Source organism: Buteo buteo, chromosome 2 (genome assembly GCF_964188355.1).
Source record: "Buteo buteo chromosome 2, bButBut1.hap1.1, whole genome shotgun sequence".
NCBI classification, from domain to species: domain Eukaryota; kingdom Metazoa; phylum Chordata; class Aves; order Accipitriformes; family Accipitridae; genus Buteo; species Buteo buteo.
In genome coordinates, this window is record NC_134172.1 from 52,251,310 (window position 1) to 52,268,964 (window position 17,655).

At 41.2% G+C, this 17,655-nt stretch overlaps 1 protein-coding gene across 7 annotated transcripts in view; it reads right to left on the reverse strand.

The window, feature by feature from the left end:
* TPK1 (thiamin pyrophosphokinase 1) overlaps nt 1–17,655 on the reverse strand; it is a 320,136-nt gene that overhangs the window by 66,061 nt on the left and 236,420 nt on the right. For all 7 annotated transcript variants that reach the window (XM_075054676.1, XM_075054684.1, XM_075054657.1 and 4 more), the window contains one exon: nt 765–876. In XM_075054676.1, the coding sequence (XP_074910777.1) occupies nt 765–876 (112 nt within the window). The remainder of the gene's footprint in view (nt 1–764; nt 877–17,655) is intronic.

Genomic DNA, 17,655 nt, shown 5'->3' on the forward strand with positions numbered 1-17,655 from the left:
GGCACTTCACTGCAAACTTGAGAACCATGTGCCCTTTCTACATGGGATGATTCTAAAGTCTGGCCATGTAAATCAGATTGCAAGACCAGAGCCTCTCAATTACTCCTTTGGTTCTGTTAAGTTTTAATGAAACTTTATCTAAAATATCCCATTATTTTCCTGAGTAAATACATCCTAAATGACTCAGTGTGGGAGAAGGGGGCAGAAGGATGAAGATTGTTTCCATTTTTTTGGTCAAGAAACCTCCTTTCTCTACCGATAAATGTTCCTGTTCTAGATCAAATGTACTTTTTCCCACTTTAAAATAAGAAAAAGATCTATTCATTCAGAGTTGACAAACAGACAATATACATGAAGAAGTTCAGGAGAAGTGAGGTAGCTTTAATAATCTGTATCACATTATTATTTGTCTGTTGTAACTTTATGGCTTATAACCAGGAGTTTAGGCACTTGCAGCTTCCCCTCCCTGGAGGGCAATGTATTAAGATGGTAATGTATCATGACCTCAACAAATGTTCTATTTAAACAGCACAATGACTCCCAAATGGAAAACATGTTTCTGCCTGCGATATCTCAGGTTTAAATATATTTATCTTCTTTTTTTTTAAAAAAAAACCCTTCATTTCTAGAAAAAAATGGCCTGGCAGGGATTCAGTGCCATGCTCCACCTTCAAATACCTAAGGCCCTTCAGCACTGGTAAGACTGGTGTAAATGTGCAGTTAGGATAACGTCAAACCCACCATCCCAGAGGTGTCTGACTTACTGAGGTTCCACCTGAGGCCTGTCGTGGTCACGCTTTCGCAGGAATTCCCAATGGGGATGAGGCCACACCAGGTGCCTTCCAGTCCCGTGTTCACATGCAACTTGTGCTTGCCCTGCAAATATTTAGAGCAACATGCTTACACAAAGTAAGAAGAACAAAGTGAAATTAAAATACATTTTTTGTACATCTAAGATAAATTCATCTTGTAACTATCAAGTTCATGGGATGCAGGAGAAGCAGCAGCTATTAATGATGATGGATTTGTGACCAAGCTGTTAATTAGTACTTATAGACCCTGTGTGAACATCTTGCGAGGTATCAGCATATGAACAGTTGCAAGGAAGAGTAGATAGTGGACATCTTTTACAGAGTGAAAAAAACCCAAACAAACCACCCTGAATGTTAGAGTTCTGGCACAATTTGTGTTCTAAGAAACCAAGAAATTGTTTATGAAAACTAGCTACAAGAAAACAGCAAATGCAAAACAGTGACAAGATCAGTGGAGAAATCATCCTCTGGCCTCTTCTACACAGGTAATTTATTCTTTCAAACAAACATGGGCTTCATCTGGGGGAAACGTTAGGATTCTTTGAAATAGAGGATTTTGGGGGTTTTATTTTATCCTCTTGTGGATGCACAGGCAAGTTAAACCCCTGAGCATGTCTTTTACACACAAATTCTTCATCACTATAAATAAAATCACATATGCCTATTTATTAATCTACTAAAATAAAAGAACTCTCTGAAACCCAATGAGTATTCAGCAAGTACTTTGTTAAGCAAGAAACCAAGGTTTTATACCAAAAGAAAAAAGAACAGCTGATGTGTGAAACTCAGGTAAATGTCCCAAGCAGCAAAAATACTTTCTCACAAATTTTCTTTTGGGGAATGTATTTAAGCTTTTTTCTTATGTCCTGTCCTCTCATATGCTCATTCCAAATGCCCTTGCAAATATAAAGTCACTAGTTACATAGTCAAACCTGGAGGCAAAATATCTTATTGCTGAGATGTTGATGTCTGAGGCGTTCGACAGCTTCTCCTGTTAATGCCAAATGCATTATGAAGAAACAACTTCAATACATGTCATGCTCTCAGTTAACAAATGAACCTTGGAAAAGCTGTCAATTAGGGAGTATCAGATTGCATAGCTTAAGCCTGTTTGATTGTTTGCAGAGCAACAAGAAAACCAATCCAATATCATCTATCTTCTCAGGGTGTCCAGTTTCATGTGGTGATGAGCCATGTATTTCTACAGTGGTTGCAAATGCTTGCCTGCCAAAGTCAGAGGTGTAACAAATTCAGGCTTGATAACCTTCTAGCTATGCAATATGCCATGCTACTTCTCTCTCGCAGTACAGAGGGAGGAGGAAAGGGAGAGGAGAGTTACAAGTACAAGCTCTCTTGTTATGCAATTGCAGATATTGTCTATAATGAAGCTGATGATGAAGGAGAGAATGAAGGGGTGGGACTGTCCTCAATGAATGTACATATTGCTGCTCAGAGCTACTTGAGGAGAGGAGCACACTCACTACATTTATCAATTAGTAAAGGAATATGAAAAAGAGAGGTAAAAGTAACTGGCCCGACAGAGAACCTGATTAAGTCCTGTATTCTCAAAAACTGTGTCTACCTACTATTAGGTTTGCATTTCCTATTTTATGACATTCTGGCCCAGCTTCCAGATAGGGATTCAATTCAGTAGAAATTTATGCAGAAAGCCGCCTTTCTGTGCTCATGAAATAAATCTTTAAAACAAAAGATGCCATTACCAGAGGCTTGCCAATATCCAGGACTTTATCAGGAATCTTTCAATGTCCGATACTTCCCTAAAATCCCAGTTCACACATCCCAGTGATTATATGAGAATCTTGACTTTCTTCCCTAAAAGGACATTTTCTAGCCCTCAGTTGTTACAAGAAATTTCAAACTAGGAGCCCAAAGGGCTAAACCCAAGGCAGCAAGTAAACAGGAACTGAAATATTAAAATGCAAATTATTTTTTTTAAAAAGTCTCAACTGTTAAGCCAAACTCATGGCTTAGGGATTGGTTCACTGATATTACACAAGACAGTTTTTAAGACTTTTCTTTAAATAAATCAATAAGGGATCTTAATATTATTAGGCACAGTGGGGACAGAAAAGGGAAATGATCACTGGGAAAAAACAAACAAACCCCCCCAAATAACCCACTCATTTTTGCAAAAAAAAAAAAAAAAAAAAATCAGCCAATGCATTCGTACAGTAAGGCTCTAAATTCGAAGCACTGTGAGTCTGCCATGAGGGAAATGAGGTGCCCAAGCTTACCTTCAAATTTTTGAGTACAGATCTTTCAACCAGGCAAGATGGAACTGCTATTTGCAGGAGGAAGAGAGGATCAGAGCTTGTAATTTGCAAATGTAAGTAACAATTTGTTCTATTTAAGTCTCTGTGATTAAAGGAACAATTATATACTGGCACTTAAAATATGAAACTGTTTTCAGTTTCTGCAGAACTCAAAGTTCCAAAATTAGGATTAAAAAGAAAACCAAATTTTGACTAAATAAATCCTTCCTTCGTAAGTATTTTTGCCTCTGTAGGAGGTAACTGAAATATTTTCACATTTAACTTAAGAATCAAATATTACCATGTTTGAATGATACTGGTGATAAAATAATGGCAAATAATACAGCTGCATTGATTTTTATCTTATTAAGTCAGTTTTGAAAAACATTGATCAATCTTCAGCATTGATTTTTTTTTTTCATTTTGTCTCTGATGCTGGGAAATAAGATCAATTTCTAAGTTCAGCAATAAGAAAAAAATATCAGAAGATGTTTTTAATAATGCTTCATCCATATAGGTTAAACTTTTCCTTTTGATTCTAATGTCTTGTGTTATAATAAAGCATTTAAGCAGTGGTGATTAAATATAAACCCACTCCAACCCCGTTTTTGCAGAGGAAACACCTAAAGACATAGTTGTTCTCTGTCACACCTCCTAACTTAAATGAATGGAATTCTGATTGCCAGGAACTCATATACCTAACCTTATTCAAGGTTGTAAGACACTAAAATCCTTAGTCAAAAGTTTGCAAGCTGAAAAGTATATGAACAGTATCAAGATAAAAGCTGGTAGCTTCTACGCATGCACAGATACCCCACAGGCACTTCATAAAAGTATAGAGAAAATTACTTCTTCAAGTGCTTTCCAGACCAACTTGAATAAATGTACGCAATAAATGTATACTTTAAAATAGATATCAAGCAATGAAATGTTATGAAAGAGAGAGAATGGGGACTGATCTTCAGTACTGCGTTCTGAAGGGATCTGAAGGAGGGAAGCCTGGAACCTGGCAGGTTGAAACTGGACACAGAGGAGAGGCACAAAGACAGTTAACAAGATGCTGGGGAAGAACAAGGAATTAAAATTAAGCTTTAAAAAGCAAATGAAGAAAGATATAATAAACAGATCTCAGAAACTGCTGAAGGACTAGGCCATGTGAAAGGTAACAGGGAAGGAAAAGGAACAAGTTACAGGATTAGAGGAGAAAGCAACCTTATTCTAATTTTCAGGCTGCCCTGACAGTTTGTCCACTATAAATAAATCTACTGAATAACTTATCTCCTAGAAGTTGCTGATTTTCTAAACAGCATACTTTCACCTGTGAAATCTGGGACTACAGAGAAACAGGATTTCTTGACATCTGGCCAACTGCTCTATGATACCTTCTCCACTAGCTAGATCTTGTTTTCCATAATATTTTGATAAAACATCTTTTTATATCAGACTTATTTCAATGATTACTCCATAGATGGCAGCACACACTTGAAAACAACAACAGCAGCAAAAAACTAAATACAGATGTCATAGTGTTACCCAGGGAAAAGGCAAAAACCACAATCTGTTTTAGCACATAAACATCTGGGTGCAGAAAATAGTATATAGATAAAAGACTCAGAGAATGGGTGGAAATCAACACGATCACCAACGACTGCAGCAGAGAGGAGGAGGAAAGCAACAAGGATGAAACCAAGCTGAGAGCATTTGTGTTTAAAATAAAATTCAACATTTATGTTTAAAATCAGCTGTTCAAGGCCAGGTTGGATGGGGCTTTGAGCAACCTGGTCTAGTGGAAGGTGTCCCTGCAGCGGGGTTGGAACTCGATGATCTTTAAGATCCCTTCCAACCCAAACCATTCTGTGATTCCATGATTCTATAATAAATGTCATGATTGGCAATAAAGTAAAAATGAAGTTCCAGAAATTTTTCTACTAATCATTAGCTGTGTAAAAGCTTGACTTAACAATAATGAAAGCTTTTAGGCTGAGATTCTGAGCATGATAAATACAGCCAATTTTTTTAAAAGGATGTATTGAAGAAGAGCTATTTTGTTATAACCCTAAAATATCATCAATTGTCTTTTCAAACAAATACACATAGTGCCAAGTTGCTATTACATGAATGCTATTCAAAGAGCGTTATCTGAGCCAGCCAGGCTTTTTGTTGCTATTGAAAATAAAAGTATCCACAGTTCCAGTGAAAACTCAGAAGTCTAAAAGCTCTTCTATATCATATCAATGACTGCTTAAACTCATATGGTAAAACCAGCAAATTTATTGTACTTCAGAACAATATTAAAAACTGTTGGACCCAATCCTGCTGATCCTTACTATCAAATGTTAGTAGTGCTCCTGGACTGAAATGGATAGATTTCAGGATATCAGTTATTTGCAAGACGGAGCCCCACCAAGCCTACCCTTCAAGAAGAGCACTTCATAAAATGACGACTCTATAGTGAATAAAATCCCAGGCAGTAGAGAGACAATAAATTATAATCATTATTAGACCCAATTAATGAACACATCTGCTTCAAACCAATTTATGACAAGGGTCTAGAAAGAAATCCCTGTGGAGGTAGGTGCCACTAAAATAAAAAGATTTACTATACCCTGAGGTTATACATTTAAGTGGTTGCTACTGCATATCTAATGTACAAATTATCCATGAAGAGCAAATGATCCCAGAGTTTCACACATTCACACATGAACTTTTTCTACAGGCCTAGTAAAACCCTCCTGAGAGTACACTTCTCATGTAATATCAATGACATGTTTTACTGAGCACAGTAGGTGCATCCCTTGTTTGCCCATCACCTGTTGCAGCATGAGCAAGTAAAACAACTATCTTCTGCAGTCAAGCCTGTATGACTGACAAGAAAATAGTGATTATAGGTGCAAGAAATGCAAAAGTATATTTGTCTCTGGAGACTGCAAGCAGTTGAAACTGCCAGGAGTGTAGACACTGCTAACATGCACACAAATGAAGTGATGAAAGCACTTTATCAAGCAAATAAGATACCAGTGAATACAAAAGCTACTTTAAAAAGGAGTTTGGGTGGTTTAATCTTTTCATAGACATATCTTAAAGATTGACAAATGCCATAAATACCAATTATTGGTCTCCTCTGAATACTACCCTAAAGAAAAACTCATCCTGTTGAAACTTCCCACTTGCAAATGAAATTCCACAACATTTTCTTCAGCCTACCATAAATCAATGCAAAATACACCACAAATGCAGCATGAAACTACGATAATCAAGAACTGGCTGGTCCTTCTCTAAATTCAAGCACTGGCCCAGTGTGACATTTTATCCTTGAGCTTGTGCATTTGATGCCCTATCCTCAGTAGACCCATCATTATAGGTTTAATTAGCATTTTTAGTGATGCCTTAAAAAAATCAGAACCATTTTCTTTATATCTGTTTATGAGACTACAGAGTGTAATAGATTGCAGATAAGAGTGAAAAGTAGACAAGCTGCTGAAGATTTCATATTGCCTGTATAATTATTAGGCAATGTTGTAGTTAAATTGTCAATCTAAAGGGGCCTTTACTAAGGGCACTAATATTCTATAATTCCTAAGTGATGAAAATTACAGCATAATCTTTCTCATCATCCACCAGTTCATAATACATTTAGTGTCACTGCTCGTTCTTTTTTGTGCATTTCTACAGGGCAAGAGTCCGGAGGATCTCTTCTACCTAGACTACGTTCTCTTATTTTCCTTGGTATTAGAAAAGCATAGGAGTTAATTTAAAAGACAGGATATTGTTCACCTAACTTGTGGCAAGAAACAATTTCTTCTTCATAGTACTGAATTACTAAGTATTGCTGGAAGGCACCTTTATGCTATGTAAAAATACACAGAATTTTTGTGCGAGTATAGGGTTTTTTTGTTTTGTTTTGTTTTTTGAAAGTGCTTAGGCTCTGTTGCTATACAAGAAAAACAGTATGGTTACCAGGCCTAATACATACCAGCGTTTACTCACATATTTTATACAACAATATTTGATACTTTTTTTTTCTTGTCTGGGTTGCTCTGATTGGGTTGCTTTCTATGCATCTTGCTTTCTCTTCCCTCTTACAGCTAATCTGTCTTCCCTTTCACATAGTTCTTCACAGTCCATCCTGTGATGGAGCCTATCGTGTCCTGTTTAGTCAGAAGAGATTAATTAATTTTTCCTATCATCAACTACTGACCATCTGAATCTTGCCTGGCTGTTGTAACAGGCACCTTTGTGACTTCGCCTAATATTCAAATCTGTTTATCTGTTCTCAGAAGTCTTCCCAGACATACTGGCAAATCTCCATAGCTCTTCTCCTCCAAAATCTCACTTGGAAATCTTCTCTACTACATAAGTAAGGAGAATGATCAACAGGCTGCTGGTCAACATCTTCTTATAGTTTCTTGTACTCCTTAATCTACATCCATGTGATGCCCTTGCTTTTTTATGGGTTATATGATGCAGCAAATCATGCACCCACAAATCCTCTTATATACCACCATCCTTTTAGTAGAACTGGCTTTGTATTTGGGGGTTTCATATTAGGATTAGGGGCTTCATAAAAGCCTGGCCTCTGTAATTTCTTTGGTGCAAACTGATGGACAGAGTTCTTTGCGCTGAGCGGGGGAATCTCACAAATGATCTTTTCTCCCTTTCATTTCTGACTGTTACTTTCCCATACCTCTAGGTAAGAAAGATAGAAGCTTGAAGTAGTGAAGCATGAACTTCTGAGACAATTTTCAGCACCCCTTCTTGATCTCTGTTACAGGAAGGAATAATTTGCTGTTATTATAAAGATATTCATTGAACTAGGATAAGAAACCATATCTATTTTCTGTAGATGGGGAAATAGTTTCTGCTTTATAACAGCAGACTTTGAAGAAGTGTTATGCCCCAGATCTTGTGCTAGCAATGACTGACTGCTTCTCTTTATATGCATGAAATTCAAAGACCTGTTGCTCAGGTCAGGAAGAACAAATATAATTAAAGAAACTTCAAGCTGGCCATTCAACCATAAATTTTTTTCTCCTCTTTTTTCCACTTTCTCCCCATTTTCTTGTATAGCTAAGTAGTCAGTTGGAGATTACAGTCCACACAAAAATCCATTCTTTTCTTGGAGCACATGGTGGGGGAACCGAATACTGTATTACATGGAACTCTGTTTTCCTCCTTTATGAATCACACTTGGATAGGGGTGTGAAGTTTATTTGCAACAGCCTTTTTATAATGGATATAGCTTCAGTTCCCTTGCATTTCAGTGAGAACTGCACCCAGGTCACCAGTGTCATCGGTGACAGATTTGGTCCTCAGAATACAGAGGAATATTCACAAACACATTAAAATAATTCAAAGTAGGCCAACCTGAGTCCTAAATATTTGACAGTGATTTCTTACCATAAACAAATACAGTCAGCCTGGCATCTTTTCTCGCAAGACTTTGAAGCTCTGAAAGATGAATGCGTCTTTCCAGCACCCCATTTGTCATCACAGTTATAATTTTGAGGGAGCATCCCAAAAGAATTATACTGGTATATTTAAAATACCACCAAAATGTAGAAGAAATTGTATTGTGTAACAGGCAATGAAACAACAAAATTCCCATGTGGCATTTACCTTCTGCCTTCCTTAGACCTATGTGGAGGACCTCTTAGATCCCCCAAATGAGTATCCAAAATTATCAAAATGCTGATGGCATACTCAACCTTAGCATGACATGGTTGAGTTTAAAACTTTTGGTGTAATGAGAAAAAAGTTTAGCAGAGTTCCTACCCTGGATTTCAAGAGAGCAAACTTGAAGTTATTCCAGGAGCTACTTAGCAGTGTCCCCTGGGAATCTGCTTTCGAGGGCTTATGGGTCCACAACCACTAATCAATTTTTAAGAACCACCTTTTAAAAGCACAGGAGCAGGCAATCCCTTTGTGTCAGAAGTCAAGAAAGCAGGGCAGAAGTCCAGCTTGGCTGAACAGGGAACTCCTCTCAGAAGTCAGAAGAAAAAGGAATTGTACAATCTCTGGAAGTGAGGTCAGGCTTTGCAGGAAGGTTACACAGCTGTGCTTCCCCTGTGCAGGGAGAAGACACAAAGGGCTAAAGCTCAAGAAAGGCTTTTTTTCGTTACACAGCTGTGCTTCCCCTGTGCAGGGAGAAGACACAAAGGGCTAAAGCTCAAGAAAGGCTTTTTTTCGGTATGTTAATAGCAAGAGGAGGTCTAAGGAAACCATTGGACCAATACTTGTTGAAAATGATCACCTGACAAATAGGCATGAAAAAAAAGTGGAGCCATTCAGGTTTTTTTTCCTCAGTCTTTAATAATACTGATAGACCTTGGGCTGCCCTGTCCTCTGAGTTGGAGGACCACGATTGCGGGAACAGTGGACACTGACACTGTAAGGGACCACTTGTATCAATTTAATGTTCATAAATCCATGAGGCCTGATGGGATTCATCCCAGAGTACTGAAGGAACTAGCAGATGTTACGGCAAGACCCCTCTCAATCACGTACCAAAGCTCTTGGGAGCCTGGGGAGGTCCCTGCTGACTGGAAGCTAGCCAACGCTACTCCAGTTTACAAGAAGGGCTTGAAAGAAGCCCCAGGAAACTACAGACCTGTTAGTCTGACCTCAGTACCTCAAAGAACTATGGAGAAGATCATGCTGGGTGCTATTGAAAGGCATTTTAAAAATAATGCAATTGTCAGGCACAGTCAACAGGAGTTCACAAAGAGAAAGTCCTGTCTAATTTGATATCCTTCTATGATAAGGTCACCTGCCTGGTGGGTGAAGGGAAGCTAGTGGATGTAGTTTTTCTGGAATTTGATACTGTCCCTTCCAGCATCCTTCTGGACAAGATGTCCAACTGTGGGATGAACAGGTAAACAGTGCACTGGGTGAAGAACTGGCTGAATGGCAGGGCTCAAAGGGTCACAGTGAATGGGGCTATGTCTGGCTGGCGACCAGTCACCAGTGCTGTTCCTGAGGGCTCAATTCTAGGGCCACTTCTGTCCAATATTTGTATCAGTGATCTGGAGGCAGGACTTGAATGCACAGTTAGTTTTTGCCTTCCAGAACTTGCTTCGCTGCTGTGCTTCTTGGGCAGTGATGCATGAAACGCGCTCTCGTGCCTGCCCAGCGCTTGTATTGCACAGAGGGAGAGCTGGAAAGTGGCAGCTCCTGATGGGGCAGCAAGCCTGGAGCCCTTCCAAGCACAGGCTGGTTTGCACAAGCAAGAACCCCTGGGGAAATGCAGCCAAGGGAAGAGCAGAGCTCACTCCCACTATAAACTTGCAATGTGCAAGAGAGCCCGAGAGAGGCAGGGCATGAGCGGTGCCTTGGAGGTGCAAGAGCAGCAGGCAAGGACCTACCAAAAGGGCCCAGAGGAGCCCTGACAAGGGGCTGTGCTCAGTGCTACAGAGGACAAGAAGCAACCCCTGGGAGCATCCCTTGGAGCCTGCCCGGGCAGTCAGAAATCTTCCTCCCCCCGGATGCGGGGCACGAGGGCCACCTTCGTGGAGCATGAGCAGTGGGCACCTGGCCACAGTGGCCCAAAGCAGCCCTGGCAAGGGGCCATGCTTAGTGCTGCAGAGGAAGGCAAAAAACCCCCAGGGACACTTGCTAGCCCACTGTGGGGGAAAAAAAGCCTTCCTCCCCCCAGCTGCAGGGCACAAGAGGCCGACTTTGTGGTGCACAAGCAGCAGGCAGTAGCCTAGCCAAAATGGACCGGAGGAGCCCTGACAAGTGGTCATGCTCAGTGCTGCAGAGGAAGGCAAAAAACCCCCGGGGACCAGTGCCAATCTGCCCCGGGGGAAAATTCCTTCCTGACCCCAGAGCTGGCGATCGGCTATTCCCTGAGCATGTGAGCAAGACTTGCCTCCTCGTCCCACAGGCTGGTCATGCCTGCCAGAAGATGCCCTGTTCTCCCTCAACCTGGAGCCGTCTCAGGGGCTTCTGAGAGTGGCCAAATGCCCCCAGCCTGATCAACCTTGGGGGCAAGAATCCTTTCTGTGCCTTTGGGCCACCAGTGGGTGCTCCAAAGCACTGGGACCCCTGGCAACATCTCTGCATCCCATTTCTTATGGCTGCTGCCCCTGGCTCCGCAGGTGATGAGGATGGTGAGCTCTGCAGTGCTCTTCAAGAAGGCATTCCCATGGTCTTGCCACTGCTTATCCAGCTGAAGAGGCCTGGCAATCTCGGGTACCACCAGGGTTTGGTGGTTCTTCTCATCTCCTGAGGGGCTTGTGTCTGTTCCCCAAAGGTTAAAGCAGGATTCCATCCACCAGATGGGCTTTGAACGTGGCCCTGCCGGGAAATGGTGTTGCAGTAGAGAACCTCCAGCAGCCTGGTCCAACGTCCGGTCTTCCTCCCTCAGCCCCCTCCAAGTAATTCCGCCGGCTCCTCAAGGACGTCCTCTCGGATGTCTTCGGGCTGTCCCCAGGCCATCTCTGGCAGTGGGGCACGGGAGGCTGCCCCTTTTATACTGCCCCGGGGCATTGTGACTGCTGCACTGCCGGCTGGTGGCACCGTGACACCGGGCTGACGGGGCCCCCCACGCGCAGCCCCTCCGCCCAGCGTCCTTCAGAGGAAGGCCTTTGGGGTGCTGGCCCCGGGGGCTGTCCCTGTGCCCAGGAGGCCCAGGGGGCTGTCCCTGCCCTTGGTGGCCATGCACTGGGCCAGCCGCTGGGTGTCCCTGACGCCTCCTCTGCCACCCGGCTCCCAAGGACAAACCTGGTGCTGTTACTCTTCTCTCAGGCCATGGCAGAAACCAACCCTGCAGCCCAGAGACCACCCCTACTAGCTGTCCCCTCTCTGCGCCAGAGCTAACAGCCGTGAGGCTCCGCAGCGAGGAGGACCAGGGACTTGATCTGGCTGGACACAAACACGGGGAGTGTGAGGAGGGATGATTTCAACAGCCGCAGCCTGGAGGAAAGCCAAAGTGTAACCAGAGCCATAGGTTGGGATGGACGGTGCCAACAGCCTGCCATGGAAATAAGTCAGGCTTTGAAAAAAAAGGGATTGGAGGTTACACTGGTGTGGTGGAAAGGTTGGTCATTTTCAGACCTAGAACACTGGGATCCATGCCCAAAGCACAGCCAGGCAAATGACGACTCTTCCCAACTGGGAAAATAGCCCATTGCTGCTATCATTGTCACATCCCCTTTTCCTGCTGAAACCAAGCTGCACAGCTCCTCTATTAAACACACCTATTGGCCGTGTTTATAGGGGATACAAAATGCACTTCAGCCCTGGGGTAAGGCTTTCACAGCTCATTTGTGACTTTAACCTTTCTAGGAGTTATTTGCCTACCTCACTTTGTGGGAATATGTTCACATCTGATCTAAAACCCTGGAAAGTCTCTTTTTCCTTTAGGATTTAGTATTTTGAGTCCTGAAAGAGTAAGGAAGGTACTTTTATTGTCATTTTGTACGTTGGTTCCAAAATTCATCTGTATATTCAGACTATGTAAGGAAGGACATTTATATCATATACATTCATTTGGTTGTGGGGATACCCGAGGTGAAAGAAAGGCTTTTGGTTCTCTCTGCGTGAACTTTGCAGAGACATAGAGAGCATGCAGTATTTCCTCACCATTCCCCACCAATGCACCAAGGGACATTTGCTACCCTGCTTATGGTGAGGTCATCCTCTTGGAAAGAAGTCCTAAATGGTTTTGTGTTCTTGACCATCTTTATCCTTGCACTCTAGTAGCTCTTTTCCTCCTTTGGCCTTCACCCTTGATATCTTTCTTGAAAGTGATGGCAGCCCTCAGCCTTTGCAGTGCTCCTTCCAGTCATCGTCTTCTATAGGCCCTTCATGCCCCTAATCAACTGCTTAGTCTTTATTGCCTTCATCCCAGACAGAAGTTATCTTTCTTGAACCTGAGGAAGGAGATATGTCCCTAGTGGTACAGGTGAGTTCACAGCAGGGCTTTGCACAATGCTTGCCTTTCCTATGGAAATATGTTGCCTGACACACAAGAATGCATTTGTCTCCCTTATCTATGGCTCACAGTCACCCTGTGATCTACTCATGCCTCCAGACTATTTCTATTCAGTTAAGAATCTCAACATTGTGATACAAGCTCAGTGTGAAGAGACAGGCCCTTGAATGTGTCCTTAACATGCTTTAACTTTTGGTCAGCCCTGAAGTGGTCAGGCAGTTGGACTAGAAGATCGTTGTCATTCCCTCCCCTCCCCTCCCCTCCTCTCCTCTCCATTTACTCTTTGGTAATAAAACAGAATTTGAACCCATGAAACAGGTGACCGCTATAGAACAAGTAATGCTATAGCAAATACAGAGTAATATAATGCAAGACGAAAAGCCCTGACATAAAAACATAAAATAAGGGTCAACAGAATGACAGATTGCTGTAAAAACAATAGACAGCTCACCCTGCCAAATGCAGAAAGGCTGGAACAAGTAATACTGCCTATTTAGGCCCTTTGACTCATACATATTGCATTTTCTGTATATAAATATTTTCAGTCCGTTTCACACAATAGCATGTCAGAACCCATCTTCTGGAAAAGGAACTGAACCCTCCTATAAAACAGAAACTTTCTAGGTCAAACCTATTTGCAGCCTGTATTAATGAGATAGAAGAATCAAATTAGGTTCTTCCATCAGAGAAGTATCAAAAGAGAAACATAAAGACAAGCTAGAAAGAAAACATCTGGCCAAATCCTTGAAAAATCTAAAAGCTAAACAATTAATTCAAGTTATTTAGAGTAGTAATAAACTTCAGGAGAACTACAAATTGATGCCTCTCATTAAATAATACATAATCAAGGATTGTTTATGGAATTAGGTGCATTACTCTTGAATACTAGATTTCCTGCCTTCTTAATCTTCTCTAGCTACATCTCCCTCTTGGAAAGCATTCACATGATTACATGGCTGCTTCTGTTCCATGAAGCGAGATGCCTTTGGGCTAGTACTAGGAGAGAATTGCATTCAAGCCATCTAAGATTTCAGAATGAAACCCCTATTGCTTGCCTTAAAACATTACCAGCAAGGTTGTGGAAGTTTGCAGATCCGGAGAACTTTTCTGCTAATAGAAAATACATTGTCTTCTAAGAAATCTCTGAGGCCTGTACTTGGTACAAAAAGGTATTTCAAGGTGCATTTTTGTCCAGTTTTAAAAGAACTAGCTAGTGTTCCAGCAACTGGGTGGGGGGAAAGGTGGCTGTCAAATTTCTGACAGCAGACACTTAGTATCCTCTGAAAATTAGGTCTCTATTTTCTAGCGTTGATTGTGGATCCTCAAATACTATACACTCACCTCCTCAATTTTTCTCAGCTTTACTGTATGCTTATGAACATTTTAGCCAAATTTAATAGGGGCATATATGGATTGAGAATGATTTAGGTGAACAAACAGTCGTTTTAATTATACAGAAAAAACAATGTGTGGATGTCTGTGAATGTACCTGTCTGTCCATTTGTCCATATCTCCGTCTACTTTAGGGAAAAAGGTTTGACCTTGAATAGTAAAACAATCTTATCTCTAATGACAAAGTTTCCTCTTTGTAAAATACATGCATGTGCACACTCTCCCTGCCCCTCAAAAATGAGCCATGGAGTTCATTTATTTTCATCACTCCTTAGCAAGCTGAAGTAGTCCAGCTTTCTAATACCAAAGCCTTGTATTTGTAGCTGCAGGTGTTGCAGATATCCCTTCTGCAGCTGCTGGTTGGGCTGGGCCTCTGTTTCCCCTTGGTCAGCATTAGCACCTTTGAGTGCCTCACATGTCCCCTACAGCCATCAGGAGACTTTTCCCCAGTGCTCCCCTCTGCCCTGCAAGCTTCCCTGTGGAGGTGGCAGTGAATGTACAGACCACATACCTCCTGGCATGGAGCGTAGGTGAGATGACATTAGTGCAGTGCAAAGCAAGTTGTTTGGTTGGTTTTTTTTTTTGTTTTTGGTTTGTTTTTTTTTAAATTTTAAGTAGGTAGAGCATGCCTTTGTGGTGTCGTTTCCCCCCCCTCCCCCCCAAAAACTGAAACATGAAATACAGGAGAGGACAGAACAGGAGAGGACTTTTTATGCAGCACTGAAATGGGCTACTAAATGCTTTCATAGGAAACTTTTAGCTACATATATCACAGAATCACAGACCAGTTTGGGTTGGGAGGGACCCTTAAAGATTGAGTCCAACCCCCTGCCATGGACAGGCACATCTTTCACTAGATCAGGTTGCTTGCAGCCCCATCCAACCTGACCTACAAGAATTCCAGGGATGGGGCATTCACAACTTGTCTGGGGAAACCGTTTCAGTGTCTCACCACCCTCACTATAAAAAAATTCTTCCTTATATCCAATCTAAATCTATCCTCCTTCAGTTTAAAACTATTGCCCCTTGTCCTGTCACTACAGGCCTTGGTTTCCGTCTTTCTTACAAGCCCCCTTACATATCAAAAATGCCACAATAAAGTCTTCCTGGAGCCCTCTCTTGTCCAGGCTGAAGAACCCCAACTTTCTCAGCATTTCTTCATAGGAGAGGTACCCGGAAAACCATTTAGCTCAAAATGATCTGAAACTGTCTAATGAGGAAGAAAGTTTTGAAGTTGAACTTTTCTCCCCGAAACACTTGATCCCCCCCCCCCCTTTTTTTTTAAATTAATAGAAAACTAAATCAGAACTGGTTTTGTGAGGACTGCTTAAAATAACAGCACTGACAAAGAACAGAAAAAGGTTCATTTCTCTTAAGTTTCTTCTGACTTATCATTTCAGAAGATCAAATTTACAACTATCTGGAATGTATTGCAACCTTGACTTGATTGACTAAGTTCCAACACAGGCATCTCTGAAAAAAAAAAAAAAAAATTTAAACGTATTATCTAAGACTTTGAAACAGGCAGCAATAAATATTCCTGGCTCCAAATAAGCACCCCATGGGCAGATACTCATATGCACATGCAGAATTTGCAGAGGGACCCTTTCCAGAATCAGGGCAAACAGCGTTTCTTGCAAATGAGAAGCTCAGGATATGATGCTCTTCTGAAAGATTTTTCCGATATGGGTCTCAGTCCCTTCCCTCATCTCCAACAGCTCTGTTCTACTCAGCAAAGACTTAGGAATTTGCTCCTTAACAACCATGACTTGAGACAAACTGTAGAGAAGCCTACAACGGTTCACTGGAAGGACAGTCATTTCAACTTCCAGATAAAAACCCAACCACTTTCATGATTGTTTTTTAAGGAGTTTTTTGGAAAAGGTTCAGACTGGCTGCTGTAAGAGTCAGGGACACGGAACCACTGTCCAGAAGTCTTTGCACTGTGGTGCCCAAGAGGAGCTCCAATAGCTCCTATGACAGGCCAGACTCTGATGCTGCACAAACACAGAGCAAAAAAGCACTTTCTCATTTAAGACAAAAATTAAAACCCTACAATAGAGATGTATGACACGAACTGACGCGTGACAGGCAGCTGACAATCACTGTAGCAGTTTACAGCCTTTCAATGGACATCTGTCCAAACAGTCGTCAATAGCCAACAATCCCCGCATGGCCCTTTAGGAGGGCTGAACATACAATTCGCCACACATGTTCTGGCTATAGGGCTGAGTCTGGCAAACCAGACAAACAGTTCAATGTATTAACAGAATCTCTGGAGACAAATCATCCATTTCTTCTGGAGTTTTTAGAAAGAAACCAAAGGAAGGCAAATACAGAATTTCAAACTTTGGTCAAGAGTATATTGGTTAGTCAATATGGCCAAGAAATATTAAGCACATCAGATTTTTAAAATGCCCTGAAGAGAAAGAGGGGAACATATACTGTTTTAAAATGTAATTCACCTTGGCTACTGCGGGAAAATAGTATGTTTTTTGTTATCAGACAATAAAACAGGCACTCCAGATTTCTTTTGGAAGAGAATGGTAGAAGACCCCTCTCTAATCTGGTATCACTCTAATGAAACACTCATCCACAACAACATAGATTCAATTTATAGGTTTTATTTTATTTTAAATAGTTAAAACACCCTTGTTAGCTACTTGAGAAGCACTTGCTTAGATAATTTGTGCATATCTAGAGTGGCTGAAATGCACCAGGAGGTTTTATATAGTCACTTAGTGGAAGAATATTTAAGTAATAAATAAGTTCATTTGCTTATGCTTTAGCATGGATAATGCCAAAAAAGTTTGCTAGTATGTTCTTTCATTTAGCTAGTGCTGCAGACTTCTGTATATTCTACAGTATGTTACTAATCTAAATTACTTTTGATATTTGAGCTTAATTTAGAAAGTATATCTTGTTAAGACCCCCAAATTGTGTCATTTTAACTAATTAATACAAGAGATTAATTAATGTCTCAGTATTTTTTTTTTCAAATGAAGTTCATCAGAAATTAAATCTGAGATGACATATAAAATGAAATATGTTGTTATTAATTTTGCCTGTGTCTGGACAATAAAATAGTATGTGCTTGTCTTAGCTCTTAGATAGAACGAGGTTTGGGAAAGAATTATTTGTGACTACATTTAAATGTGAACAACTTGTACATAATGTATTGAGTATCGTTGGCTTCCATCTCCACTTTAGACCAAAGGATTGTAACTTGTCTTTTTGGGATACA